This window comes from Accipiter gentilis, chromosome 4 (assembly GCF_929443795.1).
Source record: "Accipiter gentilis chromosome 4, bAccGen1.1, whole genome shotgun sequence".
Lineage (NCBI taxonomy): Eukaryota > Metazoa > Chordata > Aves > Accipitriformes > Accipitridae > Astur > Astur gentilis.
Window position 1 is genome coordinate 30020703 of NC_064883.1, and position 21346 is coordinate 30042048.

The 21346-nt window shown below is 36.2% G+C and overlaps 1 protein-coding gene across 3 annotated transcripts in view; it reads right to left on the minus strand.

Annotated features, from left to right (window-relative positions):
- Positions 1 to 1232: 1232 nt before the first annotated feature.
- ODAD2 (outer dynein arm docking complex subunit 2) overlaps positions 1233 to 21346 on the minus strand; it is an 87380-nt gene continuing 67266 nt past the window's right edge. For all 3 annotated transcript variants that reach the window (XM_049798337.1, XM_049798336.1, XM_049798335.1), the window contains exon 19: positions 1233 to 1346. In XM_049798337.1, the coding sequence (XP_049654294.1) occupies positions 1233 to 1346 (114 nt within the window). The remainder of the gene's footprint in view (positions 1347 to 21346) is intronic.

Genomic DNA, 21346 nt, shown 5'->3' on the forward strand with positions numbered 1-21346 from the left:
TTTTAAATGAGCCTTCATGTCTGCTTCAGAGAAAACACAAAGAAAAAGTTGGATTTGCATTATGTCTTCCTTAGAAACTTCTGTCAGCAGTAAAACTAGTTGCCTTGAGTAGCCATGCTAGAGGAAAATAATGACAAAATTATTTGACATTATTTTGTAAAATGGCATATTTTACAGCATTACAAACGGCTTCCAAAACAAGAAAATTGTTAATTATTAAGGGAAGTAAAAAAAATCTTTCAGAAGTGAGCACTTTACAAACACAAGTTATTTAAACATTTGGGTTTTTTTCAGTTTTGTCAGCAGTTTGTGCTTGTAATTAAGACATTACTGCTCTGAAGGAAATGCCTTAGTATTATTTGTTGAGCATGGAACGTACAGCGGGTCTGTAATCTATAATATCAATAATAATTTATGTGCTTTTTTGAAGGCAGCTCTAATTTTGAACATAATTTTATGCAGAAAAATAACTACATCAATACAATGTTGTCCTCAGTTTAAAAATGAAAAAAAAAAAAAAACACAATAAGATTATGTGTAAACATAAATGTGATACCCTGCTTTTTATTTACAGCTGGTAAATTTTAATTTGAGTTAAATACATGTTAATTAAAACACATTTCACCAGCTACTTATAAAATTAAGCACTATTTTGTTTGATGTTGGTAGAAACAGGAAATTTGGAGTGATGTCTACTGCTACAGCTGTTTGCAGTCCTTATGTAATACCAGATGTGAGATTGATGTATCTGCATTTTGTCCTCTCCTGTGAATTGCAAGTGATCAAACAGGCAAAAACATAATGACAGGATGATTGGACAAGTTTAGCACGAAGGGAATTGTTCAAGACATTCATAAATCACTGCACAACCACACACAGAGTGAAGGAAAATTTACTGTAATGTCACAGATAAGCAAAACCATTTAGATCTATAATGAATTTCAAATGCAAGCACATTAATTGTAGAAAATGCCTTTGACGTATCTTAACTGATAGTCTTTTGAAAGATGTAATACTAAAAGACACACAAAACTAGGTGTGTTTTATAAAACCAAGGCATGACAAACCAATAATGTAAAAACAAACATAATTTTCTACAGATTTATTTTCGTTATTGAATTATCCTCATATAAATGAGCTCTGCTGTGAAATACAGATGTTAGAAGGAGTAATCATGTATTTAAATGTAGCTGTATTGCAGAACAAGTTTGTTGGTAAAAGCTGCTAAAGCATCAGCCATACTTTGCTTTTTCTGTTGCTAGAGCCAATCTGCGAATGTTTGCTATGCAACCAGCTGCTGCCTCCTGCAGAGTTTCATCTGTAGAGCCTACCATAGCCAGTAGGAGCTAGCAAAAATACAAAAGAGAAACTGCATAAGAAAAACAAGTAAGTGTGCTATTATTTAAATAATATTCAAATCATATCCAGAACAATTGCATGAATTTATACACACACATAAATAAAATACTAAAAATCATATTAACATTGTATTATATATGTATGTATATGTATATATGTATACTTTTGTATACATACATGTATTAACATACGCATAGAGCACAATGCTTTATATTTTATCATATTTGTACCTGTGAACTGGTATTTTCATGTCTGATTTTCTGTTTATTGTAACATGCCTGTCTATTGGTTGTGACTTGGATTTTTTTCTTGTAAGTAGAAATTGCATATGCTTTATTTGAAATCATGGTTTTCCCCCCAAGGTATACTAGTATATTTGTACATGCTCAAGATTTTTAATAAACAAAGCCATGCATTTTTTTTTTTTTTGGCCTTGATCATGAAACTGGATCCATGTGAATGGACCCTTGTGTCCCATTGACTGCAGTAGGTTTCTTTATTGTCACAGCAAACCACTCCTGTTAAACTGCTTGAGGGATACAGATCTGGGCATATCAGTCTTAAACATTTGCATGTAAAAGTAAAAAACAAAAGCTCAAGAAAGGCACCAAACTTTTGGGGCTGATTCAGCTTTTCAGTCATGTGGAGTAGATCCTTTACTCTGGAAGCCATTCAGTTTTTTCAGTGGAAATTCCCTTGGAGTAAGGTACTGTTCAACACAAGTATGACATAAGACAGGCCTTGATGAAAATACATTTTTACATATCAAAAAACCATTAATGATGGGTTTGGATCTCACTTCTTCAGCGTGTTGCAAGTCAGTGATGCAACTGCAAATGCAATATATGCTGGAAAACAGAAGACCCTTGCTTAGCTTAAATCAGCTCCACGCAATGCTCAGATTTCTGAAAATCTGCCAAGCTTAATGTGCGTTCAGGTATTTTGAAGCTCAGACAGCTCTAATTAAAACCTGTATTTTCAGTCTGCAATACTTAGGATTCTGTGTTCACCCAAACAATGTCGAGTCAAACCACAGAGAAATCTGTTATCACTCAACTCCGGTGCATATTTTTCATACAGCTAAAATATTACACAAAATTATGAACTGCTAAATATAAAAGCATAAATTGAATGCAGACATCAAATTCGTATGCTACCTTTTTCTAACCTTCCAGCAATCGTGAGGCATGGGCCACAGCTGCACACATATGGCATTTGCTTAGAGAGATCAAAGCATTTTATACTTGAGGAAGTATTTGTGTTAGCCAAATGTACAAAACAAGCATCTTGCCAGTCACCTTTCACCCTTTGACCCCTACATGTAACTTGCAAGAGTGCCTGTGATAGACCTAAATTATGTCAGAAAGAGTATTATGTAAATTAGGCATCAATGATAAATTTTTCTAGCAATTCTTCTTCCTATGATTTCCACTACTGTAATCAGATGTCTATGTACAAGTAGCTAGGTAAGAATTCTTAAAGTATGAAAGGATATGCCAGAGTTAAAATGACATGGGAAGAAATTATATAAGGAAGCTTTATGTTCTTATATTTTATTTGCATGCAAAAGCTGGGCCGGAGTCAGCAACCAGAGAAGCCAGTGGAAGTTTCACCACTGAGTTAGCTGGAAGCAAGACCAAGAAGCACGTCTCTGTGTAATGATAAAGCTGCTCTACAAAGCACAAAGGCCAGAATGCAAGTCTTATCAGACGCTTAACTTCTTTTTTTTCTTAGGAAACATTTCTGGATGAAGATCTTTCCTTGCTATTTTCCACCAGCTGATTTCTCATCAGCTTAAACTATAAAGTGTTTCTTCGGGTGCCTCATAACTTTCTTGCATAACTTACAGAGGAAAACTGGTATGGATCCTTCATATCCCTGACTCAAACCCCAAAATATGCACGCACATACCGTTCATATGGTGGTTTTGGTAAAGCCATAAGTTTCAAATTTGGGGGCAAGGAAACTATATGCCTTATGTGATTATTCACTGCATCTTCACAGATCTAATGCAAGGCTTTTTCAGTTGTGGTGAGCGTGGAACTCAAACTTTCATAATAATTTCAGCATCAGACTTGTTATCAATGTATAAGAGGAGAAGTTTATCACAAAAGTAATGTTTTGGAGATACATTATCTAGTAGAAATATAGCAAAAAGCAAAAATAGACCTTTGCCTTTATTATGACTACATGTTAGGTAGGACTCAATTCAAGGTTAGTTATTTCTTCTTTTAGCCACCGCTTCTTCCTAGGCTCAGAAGGCTTAGGAGAATAGGTATTTTTCTGCCACTTTCCATGGAGAGCTCAATATTAAGCAATGACAATGGCTGTAGGGGAGGGTCTGTGCTCTTTGTTGCAGGTGCATTTTGGAAAATCAGGGTTAGGTATCAAAGAACAGCATACTACATGACACTGGTTCAAAGTACCCAAATAGATGCCTAAAGAATTAGTGGTACTAATGCAACCAATGCAAACAGCAATTTTCATAAAGGTATCAAATACTGATTTTTTTTCCGAGTTCAGGGGATCAAGGATCAGTTGCTCTCTAATTTGTTGTTCTTCTAAATCACTTGCCAGTGGTAACATCTGTAAGGACCGCCACGTCATACAAAATCCTGTGCTACACTGTAGTACACAGGATTTTCACAATACGACTTCAAAGAAATATTCTTGGAAACACCCTCCAACACAGTAGCTGCCTCTGAGGACTAAGGATATACAGCAACATTCATCAGTTAACTTACTCCTTTTGTGCTAACATAAAGACAGCTGAAGAGAAGATTATCGAAAATGCAAAATATCTCAATATAAGGAGGTAATTCCATGTTTAGGAATCTCACTTTGAAGATTTTGATATAAATCCTGCCTTAAATGAAATAAAATTTTATTCTTTTTGTATATACCAAGAAAGTTATCATTCTTTTACTTCGTGACTGTCAGTCCTTGACCCTTTCATGGGTTCAGTTCAATTTACTGGCAATTTGGATGATCCAATTCAGGTATAGAAATGTATTCATAGATAGTATACACAGACTATACCCACATATTAGATAAATCTAACAAGTTCAAGAAATCTTTTTTTATTCCAATGCACCAGTGCAATATAACATGTCCTTTTTCTTGATGCAATGCCCTTGAACTTCATGTATCCCTTCCCTTTACTGTTCAGGTATTGTTTTCTGACACATGTAAATGTTAACAGATGTGAGAAGCAGTAAAAAAGCATGTGGTATAAATGCTTCTTTCTGGCACATAAGAAGCACTTTCCATAGAGAAAGCATTTGCCGCACTATGTAGCCTTCATTTTCTGTTGGCAGGTATCTATATTCTAAGGCGAGAGTCCAAAATTTTTTGCACAGTTAGCACGTCATACCAGCAAATAAGCACAAATACAAGCTGTTTGGAGAACGTACAGAGCATATGTAGCATTTCTGGGTTCCAAAAGCAAAAGCATTGCACAGCCAAATCATTTAAATATTCAGAACAATTAAGATTTTGCTATTGCTATTACTATCCCGGCTTTAAAATAGCACAGAATTGTGATACTATATTAGGATTGCACACTCATAGAATAATTCAGAATGGAAGAGATCTCAAGAGGTCTCTCGTCCAATGTCGTACTCAAAGGAGAGTCAGCTACAAGGTTAGGCAAGATTGCTCGGGTTTTTATCCAGGCTGATCTTGAAAACCTCCAAGGATGGAGATGGCACAACCTCTTTGGGCAACCTGTTGCAGTGTTTGACTGTCCTCATAGTGAAGAAGGTTCTCGCTGCATTCAGGTACTCTTGTTTCAGTTTACACCTGTTGTCTCTCATCCTTTTGCCATGCATCACTGTGAAAAGCCTAGCTCTATCTCTTTGATGACTGACCTCCTTGTAGGTGCTGGAAGGCTGCTATTGAGTCTGCTTGAAGCTCTCTCTTCTCCAGGCTGAAAAAACCAGTTTCCTTAGTTTCTCCTCACAGGGCAAGTGCTCCAGCTCTCGACTATCCTGGTGGTCCTCTGCTGAACCTATGATGGTTTATCCATGTCTTTTCTGTACCGGAGGCCAAAGCTGGGTGCAGTATTCAAGGTGTGTTCTAATGAGTACTAAGGGGAACAATCACTTCCCTCAAACTACTGGCTGTGCTCCTGCTCATGCAGCCCAGTATTGTGTCGTCTTTGCTGTCAGGGCACGTTGGCTAATGTTCTGCTTGCTTTCTACCAAAATCTCCATACTCTTTTCAGTAAAACTGCTCCTCAGCCAGTCAATCCCTAGCCTGGATCACCGCAAGGGAAGTGCAAGTGCAAGTCCTTCTCAGGTGCAGGACTTTGCATTTGTCCTTGCTGAATTTCATCAAGTTCCTGTTGGCCCAGCCCAGGCCTGCCTAGCTATCTCTGAACGGCAGCCCTTCCCCTGACTGTATCGAAACCGTCCCCCTTGCCCCAAATGGCGATTTGGTGTCATTGCAAACTGTATGTGTAAGCAGTCCATTGCCTTCCCCAGGTCACTGACAATACATGTCAAATGGGACAGGTCCCAACAGAGAGCGCCCTTTGGCACTCCCCTTGTCACGGGCCTCCAGGTAGAGCACAACCCATTAACTACTACCCTCTGAGCTGGATCATCCAACCAGTTTTAATCCGTTTCGTTGTTCACACATCTAAACTATAATACATTGCTAACTTGGACAGAAGCATGCTGTGGGAAACAGAGTTGAAAACCTTGCTAAAGCCAAGGTCCACGACATCCACTGCTCACCTCTCAGCTACAAATGTAGGCACATAGAGGGCAATCAGGTTTACCTTTGGTAAATCCAAGTTGACTGTTCCAAATCGTCTTCTCCTTCTTGTGCCCAGAAATGTGTTCCAAGAGGACTCCCTCTGTAATTTCCCCAGAGACCAATGTGAGGCTGACAAGTCTGTAGTGCCTCAGACTGGGAGGAGGAATAGTTGCTCTGAAGACACGCTTTGCAAACTCTTATTGTTGGGTCTTACGCTCTCTGGCATGCCAAAGGTGTAACAAAAACAGAAAATCTTTTGTTCCTCAGGGTCGTACTAAGAGGTAAGGGGTAAGCCATAATATTTGCTTGCCTAGTCATGCATCATGAATGATGCCACCTTCAACTGCCTGAAAAGCACAGCTTCCTTCCACATAGTATATTTACCATCACAAAATAACCAATGGAAAATGTATTATTTCAAACAAGATAACACAAGTGTCAACATATGAACTTGTAAAAGCGTCATTTCAAACTGGGTATGGATCCCTGGATGAGTAAGACAGTAATAAAAATGGGCTAGTAATTCTCTTTTCTACGAAGATGTCTTTCAATTTTTCACTTCTACAAATGAAGTAGCACAAGGGGATTTGAAAGCAGAAAAAAGCGTAGACAAGTTTTATACCAACAAACTCTGTATCTGACAAAATCTCAGATGGTAGTGATGCTCCATGTACTGGTTACAATACTTTGTAAGGACTCACTTTCCTTTAGTCACAGTCATTGCAGCTTGCAGACTCAGAGGCAGGAAGCAGGGAACATAGGAAGTGATGTTTTCAGAAAGAATACAGGCTTGCACGTATTAGTCTCTAAATAAGGTGTTAGTCACATGATGTGTCTACAACAAGTGTTCCAAAACAGTGGAAAGCTTAGAACAATGGTTCTGGAAAGAGGTTCCCTTGCTCAAACAAAACAGATAAAAGATCAGCCTATTCAATACTCTGGAGTCCTGTGAACATGAAAGCAAGTAATGAATAAAGAATAACTATTAAAAATATTTAATGTCCCTTTTTTCCTGGCTTCTTTAGGTTTTCTGCCCTGTAAAACAAATGTTATTTGATTTTTTCTAATGAGAAGGAAATACGGACAAACTCCTTCAACAAGATTCATATCTACACTGGGAAGCTAGTCAGAGTTCACATAGAGCTTAAAATTCCTGGAACTAAAGACATTTACTTCAACACAACATCTTGGAGATTGACATAGCATTTCAAGTTGGTGGTAGGACTTGCCATTTTTTTTTTAAATTTAGATTTAGTATCTGACTTCTTTTACATGCAACATTTCCTAAAGGATGCTAAATTTCTAGCACTGTGATTTTCTAATTGCGTAACACTTCTTTTCCAAAAAAGACATTTTTCACATGCTTTTTATAAATCTAACCTAAAAGAAAAAATACTTTAAATAAAAGCATATGGTAGAAGCTTATCCAAGAAAGTATCGGTCTAGATCCAGCCAGCATTTTCTAACTTTCAACACCATATTGCACACTGGAAAATATTAAAGCACCTAGTTTGAGTGTTATGTTACACATATTCCTATGAAAATACTTCTCATAAAATTAAATTATAAATAATAAAACATACTCCACAATCAAAGTGTAATGAAGGTTAAGCTAAGTCACTGTTTCTAAACTAAAATTCAGGCCAATTTCCTGATTTCCTCTTTCAGCTGAGTGAAAGGGTAAGACAACATGTACCATGCACAACTTCCTAAGAAGAAGATGCTCGTGTAAGTTCTGGGGTGTTTTCTGTTAATTTTGTTTTCCTCAGGTGGCACAAAGAGAATAGATTTCAGACGTAAAGTCCCATGTGCCAGGGAACACTCTGAACTATCAGATGTAAAAAACCCAGTATGAAGAAATTCCAGTGAAGGCAAAAGATGGGCAGGGCAGACACCCACTGTGTTGATTCCTTCTTGTGTAAGGTGTCTCCTCTCTGGAACTGAAGTCAGAGCAACCCCTGGTGTAGCCAAGTTCACTCACTTTGAATGTAAAGAGGTGGGAATTGAAGCTTTCTGGCTCAGGTGGGAGAAATCCTAGGAAGATTGCACCTGGCTTCTTTTCCTTTCCTCTCTTCTGTCTTGCCCCTTCTCTCTCTCACGAAACACATGTACATTCTGGCAGCCATGGAAAAAGGATAATGACCTTTTGGATCACTCAAGCATGGCTGACGGTATGAGGAGGTCCAAAGGATGCAGCTTGGTCTAAGGTATACCTGAATATGGTGGTGGTCAGCAGGCTGGCCAGGAGCTGTCTCTTCTTTCTCATCTTTCCCTTCCTCCCTCAGAAAACCAGTGAAAGAGTACAGGCAAAAATGTGCACTGTCTGCAAAGAGGTGCAGCACATGTTAGGATGAGAACAAACTCGTCTGCAGTTTGTGGTGCACTTCCAGATATTAAATATCTTACCTAAACTCAGGACTTAGGACAGGTGACTTGTCCTTGGCAAGTTGTAATTTTTTCCTATGTGACTGCCTGTGACAAAACAGCTGTTGGTAAGCTGCCTCTCACAAAATGCTGGGAAATAAGGGAGAAAGAAGAGCAGGGCTTGACAGATTCAGTGAAGTATTCTGAATGTATGATTACTGGTACCTTACCATGAGATGTTTACTATTTCTTTAGAATACACAGCTTTAGTGAACTTCAACTGATTTTACACCATGATAGATCTGAAGTTTAAAATCCTTCTGGATACAGCTTAATTTTTTTTCTTTTTCCTACCTGCTATCTGTCCCTTTTTGTCAATTTTGTTTAGCCACCTCCTGTATTACAACTAAAGTGAAAGGTATTTGGGACAAGGACCATATTTCTCCAACACGTCTGAATTGCGCCTACTACAATGGGGACAGTACTCTTGAAAAGAAATCCTCTTGAGCACACACTAATAAAACACAAAATAAGAATATAGTTCTCATACTCTCCAGTAAGGTTAAATGTTGCATTGCGTTACTTTGGAGAAATACATACAACTCGAATGCCTAAAGGGAATTATAATATGGTACAAACTTTAAGCACACATTCATACTTGCAAGTTTTTATATATCTATAAAACATTAATAAACTCTATAGCTCTCTCTCCATCTCATCTGTATTAATTATCTATTTCTTATCATCATATAATTATTTAGAGAAGGATGCCCTCCTTCTGTGCAAAAACATAATAAATGGGCAGAGAACTCCGAATATCAGTGACAATGAGAAAGTGAACAAAATGCTAAATGGTGAAATGTAAAATAGTTTAAAAACTGTAAACTTGCAGACCACTTTAAAATACACTAAGCTTAAAGGTCTTCCCATCACAAGTTGTTACTTATAGGACTTCAGAGGGATATTTCCAACAATTTCTGATGTAAATCTAACTAAATATAAACATACCATGCAAAGGTAATGTCACTAAATAAAACTAGTAATAAAAAAGATAAATAATCTTTGTTTAAAAGGTACGATTATATGTAACCAATTGGAGTCCTTAAAGGCAGACAGTTGGAATCTACATTCAGCTGTAAGATGTTTGGTGCAATATTAAGAAAGAATTCAATCATCATGAACATTCCAATGTACAAAGAGTCTTATGGGATATGAAATTCATCCCACAAAAAGCAATAGGCAGATCTGATAATCCAGAAGTGATGAAGCCCAGGGTCTTACAGCATATTTTTATTTGAACCACTTTCTCTATTTTATTTTTATTTCATTGTAGTTTTCAAAAGAAGATTAACATATAAAAGGCTTTTGGTGGGATAGAGAGAATAAAGAACTTTTTCGTAATCTCAATAGAGTGATACTTTAAAAAAGCTTTTTTCAATTCACTGGAAATTAATTTTATTAAGATTAAAAGAGGAGCCTGCTTACTTACTACATGTAATGGACATTCAAAACAGTAAACTTATGTCATGGATGTTCCTTTCCTTTCATAATTTAGTTTGGCTCAGTAACATGTTGGTGACAATCCTTCCATCACATTGCTGCCAGTCTGACCAATCTTTCTTCTTTGTATTTCCTGCTCCTTTTCCATACTTACCTGCTTTTTCACGCTTAGCTCTCTTTTTCATTTTACAGGAGTATGACTTTTACCTTGCTTTTCCTTCTCAAATATTATTGAAGAAGTAGTATAGGAAATTGAGAAAGAATCACTAATTCAGTTTTAGTTTTGCAAATTTGTTAACATTACTATTAATAAGAATACTAACATATTGTCTATCTCTAGCAGTCACATGAAGATTATACAAAAGTTAAGAAGGCACAGTTGCAAATAAATTATCAGCAGCAAGTCAGAGGAAAAAAAAAGGTTTAAGCTGTCCATTAACCCTCAGATACTGAAGGGTTCAGCCTGACTTCTCAGCAATACCCTGAAAACATGGTGTGTGTTTTTTTTCTCTGGTTTGTCTGATATTCCTGAAATACACTATAACTAGTGTGTCTTTGAAGACAACATTGAACTGCAGCAAAGAGACACCAGTTTCCAGACTAGTGACAAATTTTGCAATGTTTATCCTGAGAACAGGGTACAAAATTTGACTGTACTAGTATTTTAAAAGTATGTTAGGTCTACTGGTATGCGTGAACTGACTTCAAGCTCTCTTCTGTATTCAATTCCAAGTACTGATTTTGATCTCCAAAGTTAATATAGCTTTAGGTCCAATGGTCTGTGTCTGTCTCTCTGTCTATATATGATCATTATAATCAAAACCAGTGGGGTGCTTTTGCTAGTAAACCTTACATGTCAAAGTCTGGGGATAAAAGCAGGATGTTCTCACTGTAGATCCATACAACAGCATTTATTTCAAATAATGAGCCAGGGTATTTTAAAGCTGTTTTTTTTTGTGGCATGCAAGAAGACAGATCTATAATCTCATGGTTTTAGTTGTGTGGGTGGCAACAGTGCATACATTTACATAAACAGGAAGACGAGTGGTATTGTTCAACTTATAGTCTGCTTTTAGACTAGTAAATGAACTAGAAAATTTTCAATCAGAACACAGCATTAAAAATGTATAGATAGTATGAACACAGCTCAGCTTTATTTATACAAATATGAAACTGAATGTGATCAAGTAAGAAATGAGCTGGGGCTGTTCATGGGCAAAGGTCTGTATAGTCCACGTATTCATTCATATCTGTAGATTTAAATGTATGACATCAGAGAATTAGAAGTATGATATCACAAAAAAATGAAAGCAATGATGAACACAGAGTGGCAGTTACTTTTCCAGATTGTCAAACTGCCTTTTTTTTTTGTTATTAGAGAAAAACATAAGGAATAAATTCTTTTATACTGAGGAGTCAACTTCCTATAATCAACCCAAATTTCTGAGTCACTTGAGCATTTCTTTAAGAACAGAGTCTGACACAGTGGTCATAAAATATATTTACTAGTGCTGGAAATTTGTGTGCTTTCCTGAAGTCTGTGTTGTGGAAAAACATTACCATACACACTTATTGTGACAGATAAGTGCTTTGGGTTTTTGGTGATTAAAACATAAGGGGTGGCTTGAATTAGCATTCCATTCAGGTCATGTTCAACTGAAGTATTTGTGATTTGCATACAGTTCTCTAGAGTGGAGTTAGATATTTTTTAAAAAAGAAGGAAAACCTCTCCCCAGGACCGCTCAAGGACTCACTCTGGCCTCAAACTGCTTGAGTGGCTGCTGGATTTTGGAAGCTTTGTGAGATCAGAGAGTTTTAAAGACACTGTGTAGCGTGCAAACAAGCAATAATACCTGCCTGCCTGACTTGTGTATGTCAGCCAGGAAATACTAGAGGCCTTGATCTGCTTCCTTCCCTCTCTAAAGATGTAACTATGAAGTAGGGAATGAAAAATTAACTAATAAAAGTTAAATTTAAAACTTTCCTCTGATTAGAGCAAAAGTCTGTTCCTCAACTTCTTTACTAAGTAAAATTGCTCAACTTTAATTCCAAGCTTCAAGTTTTGGGGATATTTTTGGCTTATTCATTTGCTTGGGCTATTTTAGTTTTATAAAAAGAAAGTTATAGTTGTGCTTGTGCAAGTGGAGGTTGTAGCACATGTATAAAAGCTCTGCTAAAGCTGGTTAAAGCATGCGGGGGAAGATGTGAAAAATAATTTCCTAAAACCATGCAACTCTATGCTTTAACATAGAGAGAAAAAAATCATGTAGGCCTTCTAGCTGAATGCTACCACTGCAAAAGGTAAAAAGAATCATGATTAATACTCTAAAGTTGGTATGGTGGTTACTTTGTATCTCAGGTAGGATGAAATGGTTGGAAAAGTTGGTTAACTAGCTACCCAAAATATTATTTTACAACATTAATGCAAGCTCAAGAACATTATTAACAGCATGTTGGACATTCTTGGGAGAGTATACTTGGGGCACACTGCCACCTAATTGTAACAATATGTGGAAGCTGGTGTAAGACAAAGCATTACTCCTATATGGGGAATGTACTCTTTTTCATCAGTTCCCAACTCAGAGAGGCTACTTTTTCATGAAAACAGTCCATCACATGCTTGAATCTTGATAAAATTAAGGAACTTAACATCCTTTCCTGTACAGGAGCATCTTTACACAGAATATTGGCATTTATCAAAGAGTGGTTTCTCAAAATACAGTTCCCTTGTATGCATTTGTAATGCTGAAGAATTAAACAGAGTATCAGTTTCTCCCCCCACTACCCAGGAAGTCAACACACATTTAAAGATAAATAACTCCTACATTTAACTGAAAATTTTATGAGAATTCTTGGATTATAAGAAGAACAGAAAGATTAACAGACACAGCCTGATCAATCAGAAGCAAGCCCAAGATCAAAGTCAGGGCTTCAGGGTGTCCCAAGCTGTATGTTACACTGAAAATTTTTCTGTCCAAATTGTTTGTGAGGACTTTATTGCCTCACCAAAATATACGGATGTCTTTTCAGTTCTAACAGATAGTTACTGGCAGTCTCTTTGCATCTGCTGCACGTGTAGTGTGCAACACTGCCCAGTGTAGTAAATCCAAAGATTTCATGAAAGGTAAAAACTTTGCACTGATCTTTGATGTACTGGCACAGGAGATTTGGCCTCCATGGCTCAGCATTGTGAATTGCAGTGTGCAATTGGCTCTAATCTCTAGTGCCATGAAGAACTTTATTGTCAGCAAAGTTTGCAACCCCACCATTCACCACCCTTCCCACTATCATTTATGAAATACTGAATGGCAAGATCCCTTGGCTGCAAAACTTGATCCTAATTCCTACACTTTGATTCCTCATTTTTAACCAATTATTTATCCTTTCTAGGACTTTGCCTTCTCATCACATAGCAGTTCAACTTCTTTAAGAGTTTTTGGTGAAGGGTGCTGTTGAATGCTCTCTTAAAATCCAAGCATGGTCAATTCAACACTTCCAAATAGCAACAGGATTATTGCACATGAATAGACTATACAACTGAGAGAAGACAAAATGCTTGAGAAGCAAAAGACTAATAAATAAAATATTCTCTATATAGTGAATGTCCAGCAAATCCAGTATAGAAGTATGACAGACCTTCTTTAGATATATACACACTGAATTAGCCTGTAATGCCTCTGCAGTCCAGCAATTCTCTCTCTTTGGAATTCTGCAAAGGAGTTCATCCAGTCTAATGACTGTTGGATTTGTGCAGATTGCACAGATGCAATGTACAGAGATTAAAAAGAGCAAATAAATCTGGATTCATCCCACATATCTGTGACCAAGGTAGACAGTAGGCAAGAACTGGTGAAAGACAAGACCTCCAGAGGGCAATTCTGATTTTAGGTGTTCTAAATACCTTCTAGAGATTTTTAATCTTTCTATATTGCCACAGAGCTCTAAATTATGTATCTTAGTCTGAGTCCAGTATTTGCAACTGTCATACCTGTATGGCAGCATGGAAACACCTTTACGAGTGCCTGCTTTCTCAATCTTGTGTCATGGAGAGTTTTTTTATTTTTATCTTTATCTTCAACACAAATGTAATGACTAGACTAGATACAACCTGAAGTCACTTTCTATCTAGCTTTCCAGTTTCCCCAGATCCAAAGATAACATATAATTTGCAGCTTATCAGACTCCTTTGGTTATTAAATAGCATTATTCGCTAATATTCTCTTATTTTAACATTAATTTTTTTCTTCAAAACTTCCAGAGATTAAAAATTATCATAAACTGTGGCAAGAAATCCTGCACTGATTAGCGGCTGGTAAATACAGCCAATTATCATCCTTGGAGGTAAATGCAAAATTAAGTAAAACAAAATTTCCAATAAAATGAAATTGTATGGACTTTCACTCATAGTCTAGGAGAAGGTACATTTTAGCTTTTACATACAACTGTTATATAATCATAACTGTATCAGTGATTCATAACCTGACCCTGCTCTCACTCAAGTCAGGCCAGAATTCTCATCAGCCTCACACTGCCTGGCAGCCTTGTCAGGACTTTAGACTTTATGCCAAAGTACAGAACACTGACCAGGAACATTAACACTAGCGCCCATCCCATAATCTACCCATTGCAAATGGACCCCTCCTTAGAATCTTCACCTTGAAAGTGACAGCAATAAGATGTGCCATATTACTTTAAAGATATTGCAGAGTGCTCTATGAAATGGCGACATGAAAGAGATTACAATGACTAGGGCTTAAAGCCAATTTGAACCGACTGATTCAAGAAGAAGAGAAAAAGTTTTCATAGATGACAACAATGAATGCATAATTCAGTACATTAAGGACTCCTGAGTGACAATTCAGCCTCTATTTACATATAAGTATACATATGTATGTGTATATGTGTATAGATATGTATATTGTTCTTGGTATATCTTATGTTAAGCTCCTTTGAATAGCTCCTTACATACAAGGAAACTATTTTTGATCACCTGAATGCCAAAAATAATTACCTGGCATTCTGCCCTCATGCATTAAGCCCAGTATCTCTCAATTAAGAAAACTAATTTTAAAATCTGACAATTTAGCTAAAATATTATTCCATAAACATGAAAATATTTTAATATTATTCTTTCTTACTATTGCCAAATTAGAAAGAAACATTTCCATAGTCACAAGGATAAGACTGGTGCAGGGAGCTAAACAATTGCAAGAAGCTGCTCTGTGTATTTCTGTGGTTTGGAAATAGTGCCAAGTCGGAAGGAAAAGACATTCTCTGCATTTTCTAAAGCAAGATAAATACAGAAAAGAAATATAGATGAAAGATGGAACTGCTATCTATGGCCTCTGCCAGATTCCTTGGCTTTTTGGCACACCTACTGAAGCTGGCAGACTGAGCCAGTAGCAATCTTTTCCATTAAAAGGAGCAGCATATATTTTGGTTTAACATACTTTGTTTGTGCATTTTTAAGCTTCAGAAATGTCTATTTAATTTTTTTTTTAATGATTCCTTCTGCACAGTTGGCTGCAGTTGCACTTATTTGAAGCGGCTCATTTATCACTAAAAGAGCTGCAGGGCACAGCTACTGTTAAACAGCTCCAACAAACCTACAGCTTAGTGGGACAAGCTTCTTTTTATAAGACTAAAAGATGTTTAAAATGTGCCAAGAGGAGCTTTATGCCAGCCTCTAGGTTTGTTATCCAAACGTTACTAAATTAGAGGTCTCCTGAAGCACAGAGTTTGGGCAAAGATAAGCTGATCTCCCTTAGGCTGCTGTTTTTTCCCATCCGGCATCAGCCAGATTTTAACAGAACACTTGCTACATATCATAAACTTTAGTAACATCAAATTTTGAGAAATAATCTAAAGTCTGAGGCTTAATCTACACTGAAGACAAACTTCACTACCTTTGGCAATGGTGCAAAAGCAAAATGTTTTTCATGAAAGTACCCCTACTTTATGAATGGTGAAATTTTGCTTAGGAAGGTAAAGGTTTACTGGTTTCTGTTTCCTGGAGCTGAAACTGTAAGGAAAATGTTCACACCTGGCAGTTGCTAACACAATAGAAATTGCAGTGGTGCAACACTGAAAAATTTCATTAATCCTTCTGAAATGAAACAAAATATGGCAGTATTAGACTTAGTTTATGGAACCTCTTATATCTGAAATTTTAAAGTGTGATGTGATCAATAGATTTGTGGGTGAAGGGATTGCGCATGCTTTCTGTAGACAACAGACATGCAGAAATTTTGCCATCTAGTGCCCTCTTTCTTGACATCCAAGAACTGTAACAACTGATTTATAAGAAGCAACAGGCATCAGCTTGGAGTATGTGCCAAACACGCTGTATCTCCAGCCTGAACTTTGGAGCCTGAATAGAGCCAACCATGACAGTTAGAAAGTGGGTTCTTCTAAACTTAAAATAAAAATACAAATATGTAAATATGCAAATACATACTATTGTACCCCAATAATATTATTGTGTAGACTTTATATGAAATATTTTGGATTGATTTATAAAGATCTTAAACCTTGCTTAATAGCATAAAACTCTATATTCTGTATTCAGTGTTCTCACCAAAGGCCCCCCACAAAAACCAATCAAGCCCATATCCAAGTACTCCTAAAGAAGTAGGTGCCAGGGCTTTTTTGTTTTACTTTCTAAACTTTATTTATATGGTTTGTGGCAAAAAGTTGTTTTTAGAATGTTTTTGGTAGTAATTACTAGTAATTGCCTTCCATATTTTGTAATTCATATCTGTTTATTTCACAAAGATGGTCTTATGAAAGTCTTTTCACATAAAATGATTAGCCAAAACTTCTCATATGGATTTATGACTTTAGCAAACAACGACCAATATTCTGGAAGCTCTGCACAATAAAATACACAAAATGTATTTTTAATACAGTCATTATAACAAAGTATGAAAGAACTCTCCAAATATTAAATCTACATTTCACAATAACTTCCATAAATCGTGGTTAAACCAACTGGTTTTATATTGTAGATTATTACAAGGGAATGGAAGAGCCTATGTGTGATTAACCTTTCTACTACTAAGAACAGAACTTAAAAAGCACAAATACCTCTTATTAATTCATCACAGAATTCAGAAAATACATTATAGCTGTTACACCTTCTTTGCCAAAAAAACCCCAAACCCAACGCAAAAAACCCAAACTGAAAAAAATCTCATGCATCTCTTGAGGTTATAGTCTGATGAGAAGACAGGAACAAATCTGATGGATTAATTAAAAAAATACAAATGTATGAACATACAAATCAAGTCCCATTCTTAGGAGCATGAGTCTCTGCTTTGCCTGCCTTATTGTTCCAAGCACTTGAAATTAGGTTTTCAGCATCCCTGATGAAGTTCCTATAAGCTACAACAACTGATATTCTAGAAGGCATCTATTAATATTTTGTAATAGTAAGTAAACAGAGCACTTCCATGTTGTGCAAATAATACAATAGAATAGACCAGGGAGTAAGGCTAAAGGTCAGTTCTCTACACTTGTAGGTTAGATAAACACTTTCAATATTAAAAAATGTCAGAACATGAATGGAAAGTCTGATTTTCTGCATTTCAGACAGGTACTGTAATCATTAAGTTAATGGTTTGTCTAGCCCCAAAATAATTGTTCTGTATGAACAATGGAATAAAAGGAGAAAATGCACTTGTTCATAGTGCAGCACAGTCACAGTATCTTTAAATAAACTTGTTTGGATAATAAAAGTAGCTCAGAATAATGTAGAGCTCAACAGAGGCTAATTTACTCTGACTTCGTGTAGCCTTCAGCACAGACACACACATGCAAAAACTGCCAACAGCACCAGTTACAGTTCCCAGACAGTATAAGTGCCTTAAAGTCTGGGTGACTGGCTACTATCCAGTGGTCCTTGGTTTTCACAAAAAGCTTAACAGTCAGTGTTTGGTATTTTTGTTTTACTTATGATAATTGAGTTGCAGCTATGAATTAGCAGTAATTGTATCTTGGTTTGCTTGAACTAACACATATGACCAATACAAATATTTTTATACATTTTTTCTACCACTCCATTCCTATCTGTTTATTCACCTCCACCTTGTTTTGTGCTACATTTAAATTTGAAGGTTTTCTGGGGTCATCTTCTTCTTATGTAGGTATACATCACTCCCTAGCAAAGTGAACTACTTATCTGTGATCAGTGGCTTTAAGCATCATCACAGTACACAGAAATAAATTAATAAATAGAAAAATTAATACCTTTACCATTTATTATTTAATTAGTTCAGAATTCAAGCACAAACTTTAAGTCAAAACATCAAGAGATCCTCATATGAGATACTGGAAACTACCTCACTGGGAAGATTTCCCTACATGTTTTAGAATATTTATGTACCATCTGATTAGGTACTTGCAAATGTTGAATTTCATTGGGAAGCAGAACAGGCGGTTTTTAGCTTCATACTTCACAATCAAAGCCACTGGTATTCTTTTCACAGGCCTTAATCCATTTGTGTCTACATAATTCAAAAGTATTTACCACTTTCTCAGCTAGTGAACTCCTTCAGTTTTCTAATGAGTCTCATTTTTGCCAAACCTGGAGTCCTCCATTGTGGAAAGGCAATATTTTGTTTTAAAGGCATTACAAGAAGAGTCAGTGTGTTGGTCTCTTAAAATTTTCCTCTCTAAAACAATAAAATGCTTGAATACTTTTTGTGGCTGCTTTTAAATTGTGAATTATTCTTACAAAAATGAGAGGTAACTCATCTGACATTTATAAAGTGTACTGACAACAACTAAAATCTGATTTAATCTCCTGAAAAAACCAAATCAACTTATATCATAAGGTCTAAATTCACTGGTGATCTACATTAACAATATTACCTAATTTTTACTCCTATGCATGAAGGCCAACATTATAGCATGCGAAGGTCTAACCTGGAGAACTGTTTCCAAAAGACATGGAAATCAAAGTAGAAAATTGGCCAAATATGAACTTTGAGGGCAATACTGTGGCCAAACAGAGTAATGAAAATCTCTGATGTTCAAACAGAGTTTACATAGAAACAGGGAAGTTATTTTACCTGTTTTAAGTTTTCAAATAGATATTATTGAAATACTGAATTCTGTTCTGAATTATGTTGAAATTCAGTCCAAAAAGTTCAAAACTAAAAAATTCAGAACTGACACACAAATATAATTAAAGAAGTAAAAAGATAGAAATTCCATCAGAGATTACACTTGCTTAGCTAATTAAAGATAACAGTGTGACAGGTAATTTGATCTTACTCAATAAGAATGTATGTGAGAACAGAACTTAGGTAAAGCTTTTCAGTTTACCAAGCAACAGTATCATACATGTAATAAGATAAAGCATAAGAAACATAGCATAAGATAAAGCTAGACAAACCTTAGGCTACAAATAAGGTGCAAATGTTTTTATGGGGAAGGTATTTAACTACTGGAACAAGTTATGATGGCTCTAGTGGATTTTCCATTGCTGGAATTTTTTAAGTAAAGAGTCAGTGTTTTTCTAAAAGATATACTCTATTTCAAACAGAAATAAATTGAAGCAATGTCTCTGGTTTCTATGAGTGAGGCTAGTCAGACTAGATTGTTAAAACGATTCCTTCTAGTATTATAATGCATGTACCTATGATTATTTAAAATAAGAACAGTGTCCAGGTTACTGGACTATAATCTTATTTAGGCTTTTTAAATATTGGCACATTACCTTTCTTCCAGTCCTGCAACTTCCCCTGTACCGCAAGCTTGTTGAAAATCAACATTCAGGAGGATATTAATTTAAATTCAGCTGTCTGAAAGCTAGCTGTTTAGTCTAAGCTAGTCACCTAGGTCCTTTCCATACTCTGTGGAGAAAACTAGGCACTTTCATGAGTCTATTCCTTCCAGATATCTTGGGCACCTGTCTTCAGCTAGGACAAGTCTGCAGGTGCCTCTCTTTCTTTCCATTGACTACAGAAAGTGTCTTAGTTTAGACTACTTTAAACTTCATACCTAAAAGTGGTCAAAGTTAGAAGAAAGGAATCCATCCTTAATACTCCAAAGATCTTTCAAAATCCCTGGATTCAAGTTAGTTAGATCCACTAATTTAAAACATCTGGCTTTATTAGATCATGTTGAAAGTGTGCTTCAGTTACTGCTGAGCACATAGTGTTTCATCACCATCATAGCATATAAATGCACCTCATCTGTATTTTTCTAGGAAAAGAATAAATTAATTTTTTTTAATAGCTCTTTCTTATTGCATTATTGTTCAGAATTCTGTCATTCCTGTCTAATAATGAACTGGACTGCATATTCATTTAAACAAGCTCTCCACTGCCTTGGGATGGGATTCCCCCATTAACCACAGATACCTAGTGTGTAGATGTGCAGATCTGAACTTTAAACCTGCACTGCCATTATAGCCAAAGGAGACCAGAAAATACTGCCGGTAGAGACTGAGGTGCCTTATCTTTGCATACATGTCAAAATGAGGAGAGATGAAACACAGTAAAGAATCTATTCCTCTTCCTTGACTATTATAAGAATTTGGGTGACTATTTCAGATGGGCACATCCATAATGTAAACATTTAAAGTTAAGGTGAATTATGACTTTGATGAATTTTGTTCTTCCACAGCCTATTTTGGGTGCTTATTTTCCCTTGTTCTTACTTTTTTTTCATTACTTTAATAATCTCCTCAGAGGTCTCATTAGCCTAAAAGACTGGCCTCAACCCTGTAGGTGATGAGGCCATTTAAACTTCCTAGGCCTTCCTTACACAGAAATAATAATTATATTCCACAAAACCAAATCCTTTACGTCACTTACAAACTCAGAAATTCCACAATAGCAGAAGTTAACTTCCACAATAGATTACTTTTTATCTTTCTTCATTTGCAAAGTGAGAATGACCAGGAATAATCAGTTACACGTTTTTCACTTGTATATACTTCGAATCTTTCCAAATATCTGAAGTCTTTTCGAAGGTATTTTATGAGCAGTTTCATAAGTGCCTATACACTCCACCATCCTCACTCACTCACTTTAGAAGCATATCCCAATCTACAGCTTGCCAACATAACCAAGAAAAAGTGTGACTGTAACACAGAAAAGCATTGTATTAATTTGACATGGTGACATAGTCTCTAGGACAATGATTTAAATATTCTTTCAGGATCTTCAGATTATTTGAATTCTTCCTTTAAAACATGTTTAGACTCATCTTTTTACTACTAAAGTAGTTGCACTTTCCTCATCTGCCTGTGCCTCAAGAACAGTCTTTCCACAATCCATCTTAAAAGAGCATCCCTATTAAAAAACGTGTACTCTTTAGTAGACAGTTGGAGATCTTTTAATGAAAAAGCTTG